Below are 7533 nucleotides of genomic sequence, written 5' to 3' on the forward strand. Positions count from 1 at the left end.
GTAAGATACCATATTAAGCACCCATGGATCTTGGATATTCTAATTAGATGATCCAACTGAATTTTTCATCAATACCAAATTAACCTTATTAATTTTAAAAAACAAAATCTAAAAAAAATAATTAGTGGCAATTGAATAAGAGCCATAATTTTTGAATTATTTATTTTGTACCTCTCTTTAAATATTGTAAAGATGTAGGCTTAATTTTAAGTCATGCATCATCAAGATTTTCCAATAATCCATCTCTGTATCAAAAAGATTGATTTTGTAGAGTTTTTGTACAATTTAAAAAAATATAGTATATTTAATGTTTAGTTATAAATGCATTATTTGCTAAACCAGTTTTCAATTAATGATTTTTTAAAAATTTACAATTTATTAACATTAATTGACAACTAATCCAGTAGTGAGCGTCATCACGATCTTTTTACTTATGTGTGTGTTTGGAACTATAACTTGTGGCGATTTCTAGTATAGAAGTTTAATTCTGCTTTTGATTTCTAGTATTTAATCATTTCTAGTCTCTCTCTTTAGCCTTTGATGTTTTTTTGTCTTGATTATGAGATTGATAGCTTGGTTGTGTGTGAATTCATTACTAAATCAGTATCTCGAGTGTCTCTCTCTTCTCTACACTCGAATCAGTATATATGTGGTTCATACTTTTTTCCATCTATATACTTATTTAAGCAATCCTTTAAACAAATAACCCTATTCCATGTAAAATATTACACAAAATACCACTGTATTTTAATACAAAATATAATAACAGAATTTTAATATTAATTTGTTTTAACCTGAAAATGATTATCCAAAAAAATAGTAATTATTAATTTATTAGCTTACAAGAAATCATTAATAAAATAAATTCAAAATTATTTAATAAAATTATTACGAAATTATGTAATAAAATAATTAAACAGATTCTATTTATTATTTCAGAAATCTTAGGAAACAATAACAAACTAATTAGAAAATTATAAAACTTAAATTTATTTATAAAACTAAGATTAAATATTTACATATCTAAATCATTTAATAATAACAAATATATATTAAAATTAGGATACAACATTGTTTATATTTTTAAAATATATCTATATATTTATTTAAGCTATGTTGTTAAAAATTTAACCAATTCTGATGTGACATATTACGAAAATGCTATTATATTTTAATTATTTTAATAACTAACAAAAGAAAAGTTTAGATTTGTTTACAAAATAATAAAACTCTATTTATTGTTTCATAAATCTTAGGAAATAATAACAAACTATTTAATTGGCTAAAACTTAATTGTTTATACACAATATTCGCTATATAAATAATACTAAGTGTATAATGTTGATAATATACATAACCTTATTGTAATTTTCACCTATAAAATTAATATACAACATGTTATACCAATAACTTTAATTTGTAAATTTGGTATATTAAGATCTCTAAACACGATCACATCAATTTGTAATACCAAATCACGGGTCAATACATGTTTTGTTAGATTTTTTTGGCTTTACCGAATGTATAATTAACGAATTTGATATTACACCAAACCAAAATAGTAGTACCAACTACGGGTCGAAATCAAAGTATGACCTTAAGTAAATTAAATATATGATTTTATAAAATGTATAGAATTAATAAATTTTCTACTATTATTTTGTAACAAGCAAATCCAAAGTTACATAAATATTTCCTCACGCTGGTAACATTATTCTACAAAATATTAACGTGTATTTATGAGTCGGGTAATAAAACGGGTACTGAGACAGGTAACGAGACGCTCAAAAATTAAATTAATATCGATACTCGATCATTATTTATGGATATATAATTATTATACCTTTTACTCGACCCTAAAGGTGCGGGTACCTTTTCTTGGGACGGATACAAACCGAAAAACGGGTCCAATACGGATATCGGTAGTAGTTTCCAGGCCTAGCTATTAGTAGTTTAATATAAATCAAAACTCACCATATAGTACTATATTATATAACATGTAAATAAATGATACAACATAAATATAATATTAACAAATAACAAAAAAAAATATTCTCCGCGCTACCAGCACGGGTTATTATCTAGTTGAATATAGTTGAATATATAATGGGAGAATGGGAAGATTAAAAGATATGGGGCGTATAATTAATAATAGGTTCATTTAACGACTGTGGAAAGTGAATTACTACTTTGAAACCATGCATAAAAGTAACTATTTTTGTTTTTGTCGACTAAGTAATTTTGTTTTTAGTATCATTTGATGTGTATAAAGTTTAGTTCAATGGAATAATTATGAGTAATCAAAGTATCAAATGTAACTTTTTCATAATGAAATGGATCAAATATACTTTAATCATAATTACTTTTACATTTTTATCATAGGCATACTTGAATTCTTAATTTCACATCAGGCCGTACCATGTTTTATAGAATTGGAGGAAACCTTAGAACTTAGAGGTGAAATAGTTTCTCTCCATTTATTCATTAGCCTTATTTATACAAAATCTCAAACTTGATTAACAAGTTATTTACATATATGATAATGCCATAATGGTAATTCTACCTATTTAACAATAATGGTAAATCTGCATGTTCGGTTCGTCGATTGGACCGGTCAACTCCTTGAAAGCTTCTTCAAGTTCGGTTAACCTCTTAGTCTCTTAGCCATGCAACGAAGTTTCAGCATCTCTTCTCCTTCTTCTCCACCTTCCTTAACCGACGTTATCTCCGCAGTTAAAAGGGTATGCGTGAAAAGAAACCGGACTTTGAATTTTTATTCTATAGTATGATCACCATTGCCAGAAGTCCATAACCGATTTCTTCTAGCAAACACTCAAGTTCTTCGAGTTTCTTCTCCAAGATTGTGTTTGCTTTCGCCGTCGTCGTCTATCCTTTTCTTAACCATTTGGTTAATTTTTTTACTCCCATTTACGAAAGACTATTAAATAAAACAACTTCTCGTACGTGTACTCGTAGTGGGTTGCGACGGTTTTTTGTGAAATACATTACACGTGTTATATAATGTATTAATGTAACTGTTTGATGACCATATTTAAAATCCACGTCGGCACTCAACTTTTGCGTCCCTCGACGATATCGATATATCTTGGTAAAGATCTGAACCTTCTAAATGGTGTGGAAGGTTTCGGTACTGTTTCCAAAATTCAATTTCCCGCTCCCTATGTTCCCAAATCCAGATGCCCTCGATTTCAAAATCCCTAATTATTATCTTTTTCCAAGAAAAAAAAAATAAAAAATTAAGACTTTATTCAGATTCGACTTGTGCTTCTCTTGCAACGTTTCAATTTCGTGTACCTTCGATCTAAAAGTTCCAATTTTGAAAATAGGGTTTTTCTGGGTTTTTCCGATTTAAGCTACTCTACTCTCGCTCTATCTAGGGTTTTTTGGAAATTGGGGGAAGAAGATGCATATAAAAGAGATATGCTTAGAGGGTTTCAAATCGTATGCGACGAGAACGGTTGTTTCTGGTTTCGATCAACATTTTAATGCGATAACGGGTCTGAATGGGTCGGGAAAATCCAATATCCTCGATTCAATCTGTTTCGTTCTGGGTATCACTAATCTCCAGCAGGTTCGAGCTGCTAATTTGCAGGAGCTCGTCTATAAGCAAGGACAAGCTGGGATTACCAAAGCAACTGTCTCCGTTACATTTGACAATTCCGAGAGACACAGGAGTCCTCTAGGCTATGAGGAGCACCCGGAGATTACTGTCACTAGACAAGTATGTTCTTTGTTTAACTTGGAATTGGAAAAATTAGCAAAATTTGTAATGTTAGGGTGAAATGGCTCTTTAATTTGCTCTATGTGACCATTTTGTTTTGTTTATTTTGATGTTTAAAGATTGTAGTTGGTGGTAGGAACAAGTATTTGATAAATGGGAAGCTAGCACAACCAAGTCAAGTTCAGAATCTTTTCCACTCGGTGCAGCTTAATGTCAACAACCCACATTTTCTCATTATGCAAGGGCGTATCACCAAAGTTCTAAACATGAAACCTCCCGAGATTTTATCCATGCTTGAAGAAGCTGCTGGAACAAGAATGTATGAAAACAAGAAAGAAGCTGCATTGAAAACACTTGAGAAGAAGCAAACCAAGGTTGATGAGATTAATAAGCTCCTTGATCATGAAATTTTGCCGGCTCTGGAGAAGTTGAGGAAAGAGAAATCACAGTACATGCAGTGGGCTAATGGTAACGCCGAGCTGGATCGACTGAGGAGATTCTGTATTGCCTTTGAATATGTTCAAGCAGAGAAGATTAGAGATAATGCTGTTCTTGGAGTTGGAGAAATGAAGAAGAAACTTACGAAGATCGACGAGGATACAGAAAAGACGCAGGGAGATATACAGGAAATTGAGAAACAGATAAAAACTCTGACTCGGGAAAAGGAAGCCAGCATGGGGGGAGAAGTTAAAACTCTGTCTGAAAAAGTGGATTCACTGTCTCAAGAAATGACACGTGAGTCATCTAAGCTTAATAACAAGGAGGACACCCTTTTGGGAGAAAAAGAGAATGCTGAAAAGGTTAGAGACAGGACCAAATTGTTATCTGTTACTAGAAGTGTTATAGATTTTTCAGCTATTTCTGGCGTATATAACTTCCTACTTGGTTTTGACAGATTGTTCACAATATTGAAGATTTAAAGAATTCCGTAAAAGAGAGAGCTGCTGCTGTGAAGAAGTCTGAGGAAGGAGCGGCAGATCTAAAACAAAAATTCCAAGAACTCTCCACCACATTGGAAGAGCGTGAAAAGGAACACCAGGTAGTACCACTATAAAATGTCGCTCTATTCCGTGCCAAATAATATCCATTTGTTTTATGTTAATTGGGTTTATGTCCCTTGATTATTAGGGCGTAGTAGCTGGTAAGAGTAGTGGAGATGAAGAGAAATGCTTAGAAGATCAACTACGGGATGCAAAGATTGCTGTTGGAACAGCTGGAACAGAGTTGAAACAGCTGAAAACCAAAATAGAACACTGTTCAAAGGAGCTAAATGAGAGAAAATCTCAGTTAACGTCAAAACGTGAAGAAGCCGTTGAAGTGGAGAATGAACTTGGAGCCAGGAAAAATGATGTGGAACGTGTAAAAAAGACACTCGAATCTATTCCTTATAATGAGGGTCAGATGGAAGCTTTGGAGAAGGTTAGCATGGTCACTTAAGTTAATTTTGTCTTCTTCTATATAAAGTATACATCTCTGACTGAGATAATTGTTTAGGACCGCGGAGCCGAACTTGAAGTTGTACAAAGGCTGGAAGATAAAGTGCGTGGGTTATCAGCTCAATTAGCAAATGTTCAGTTTACATACCGCGATCCTGAGAGGAACTTTGACCGTTCTAAGGTGAAAGGTGTGGTCGCAAAACTAATAAAAGTAAAAGATAGGTCATCAATGACAGCGTTGGAGGTAGACTATATATCTTAATATTTCATAGTAGAAATTGTTGGATCCAATTGCCTGAAGTTACTTTGCTTTTCTATTTTCAGGTTACTGCTGGTGGGAAGTTGTATAATGTTGTTGTTGACTCAGAAGATACTGGAAAGCAGCTCCTTCAGAACGGTGCTCTTAGGAGAAGAGTTACAATTATACCTCTGAACAAAATCCAATCCTACGTTGTTCAGCCTAGAGTGCAGCAAGCGACTGCTAGATTGGTATGTAGTTATATTGTTTGGTACTTTCAAAATTAATCTCTTTGTTTTCATTTTCTTTGCTAATTTTCTATTATATTTCAGGTAGGAAAAGATAATGCTGAACTGGCACTTTCCTTAGTCGGTTACAGCGATGAACTAAAGGTACCCACCTGCATATAGTAACACGAATCTGATACATAATCTTCTATTTCTCAAGTTTTCAAGAATACATAATCCTCCATCGCTGATAATTTTTATCGCATGCATGTTTCTTTAAGTGTTGAATTTTCAAGTTCAACTTCATATTCGTGTGATATATGTATTTTGCAGAATGCCATGGAGTATGTTTTTGGCTCCACTTTTGTTTGCAAAACTACTGATGCAGCCAAGGAAGTAAGTATTTCCCCAAGCATAATATTAATTACATGTGGCTAGCGCGTTCAGCTTTTTTTCTTGTAAGAAGATGTTAACTTATGTATGACTCGATACGTAGAATATGTGGTGTGCACATTTTTTCCATTTTCTAAGCTGAGCTCCTTTTTAGTAACTCTTGACGAATCACATCTGATGATGCTATTATAAAGTCTATCAATGTTGTGGGTTATAGATGCAAAATCTACCATGATTTTATTCCTACTATTTTATTTATTGCTTCTGCCTCTAGAATCAGTCTTTGATGTTCCCTTCATTGCTTCTTTTGCAGGTTGCTTTCAATCGGGATATTCGGACTCCAAGTGTCACACTTGAAGGTGATATTTTCCAACCAAGTGGTCTTCTTACTGGTGGGAGTCGCAAGTATGTCTTTCTTTCTTGAACGCTTAGATCTCTAGTTAGGGTCATTTCCTTGATTTTTTACGGAGGAGGTTCAGAAATGCCTAAAACTCAAAAATAAAAGTTTGTTGGTCATATTTTTTCCTTTGCCTTAGGGGTGGAGGTGATCTCCTCAGGCAACTTCATGACCTGGCAGAAGCTGAATCAAAATTACAAGGACACCAGAAAAGGTTGGCTGACATTGAAGCGCAGGTAAACCCTTAAGCTTACGCGATAGGTCTAAATATTTTGGATTTTGACCGATACTAGCCATATTTCGAAATTACTAAGAAACTAATAAAGTAGTAGCGTACTAATGCTCTAATTGCTCTCTATAGACTCCTCATGCCACACAGAGTTAAAGTGCTTTCAGTATTTTAAACGTATACTGCTGGTTTATCTTGACATCACAGATCAGAGAGCTTCAGCCTCTTCAAAAGAAATTCACAGATGTTAATGCACAGTTGGAGCTAAAAACGTATGACTTGTCCTTATTTTTGAAGAGGGCTGAACAGAATGAGCACCACAAGGTTTATATCTCCATCTTCTATCTATATCTTTTAAGCTAAATTGTTAGTTTCGTTGGGTTTTCTCTTGATACTTGAAGAACATGGGTTTATACTTTCCATCATTTGTCGTATACACAGCTTGGTGAAGCAGTAAAAAAACTTGAAGAAGAGCTTGAAGAAGCGAGATCCCAAATCAAAGAGAAGGAACTTGCTTACAAAAATTGTGTGGATACTGTTTCCAAACTAGAGAATTCCATTAAAGACCATGACAAAAACAGAGAGGGAAGACTCAAGGACTTGGAAAAAACTATTAAGACCATCAAATCTCAGATGCAGGCAGCTTCCAAAGATTTAAAGGTATTAAATATTTTTAGTCAATTACTTACATGTCATTAAACTTCATGAATCCACCTTATAATTCCTTGTCCTGAGTTATCCAGTTTTATCATGAAAACATTGCCTTCTTTTCAATTCGCTGTAACATTGTCTCTGGTTCGTCATGCTCATAGAGTCATGAAAATGAAAAAGAGAAGCTTGTGATGGAGGAAGAAGCAATGGTGCAAGAACA

General features: G+C 33.4%; 1 protein-coding gene across 1 annotated transcript in view; it reads left to right on the plus strand.

Moving 5' to 3' along the window:
• The window catches only part of LOC104740072 (structural maintenance of chromosomes protein 2-1-like), a 7531-nt gene continuing 3236 nt past the window's right edge, over positions 3239-7533 (plus strand). The window contains exons 1-13 of the mRNA XM_019238049.1: positions 3239-3742; positions 3862-4542; positions 4638-4781; positions 4871-5161; positions 5237-5422; positions 5503-5667; positions 5749-5808; positions 5977-6039; positions 6350-6441; positions 6573-6669; positions 6870-6986; positions 7104-7322; positions 7475-7531. Of these exons, the coding sequence (XP_019093594.1) occupies positions 3425-3742; positions 3862-4542; positions 4638-4781; positions 4871-5161; positions 5237-5422; positions 5503-5667; positions 5749-5808; positions 5977-6039; positions 6350-6441; positions 6573-6669; positions 6870-6986; positions 7104-7322; positions 7475-7531 (2490 nt within the window). The 5' untranslated portion in view covers positions 3239-3424. The remainder of the gene's footprint in view (positions 3743-3861; positions 4543-4637; positions 4782-4870; positions 5162-5236; positions 5423-5502; positions 5668-5748; positions 5809-5976; positions 6040-6349; positions 6442-6572; positions 6670-6869; positions 6987-7103; positions 7323-7474; positions 7532-7533) is intronic.

This window comes from Camelina sativa, chromosome 2 (assembly GCF_000633955.1).
Source record: "Camelina sativa cultivar DH55 chromosome 2, Cs, whole genome shotgun sequence".
NCBI classification, from domain to species: Eukaryota; Viridiplantae; Streptophyta; class Magnoliopsida; order Brassicales; family Brassicaceae; genus Camelina; species Camelina sativa.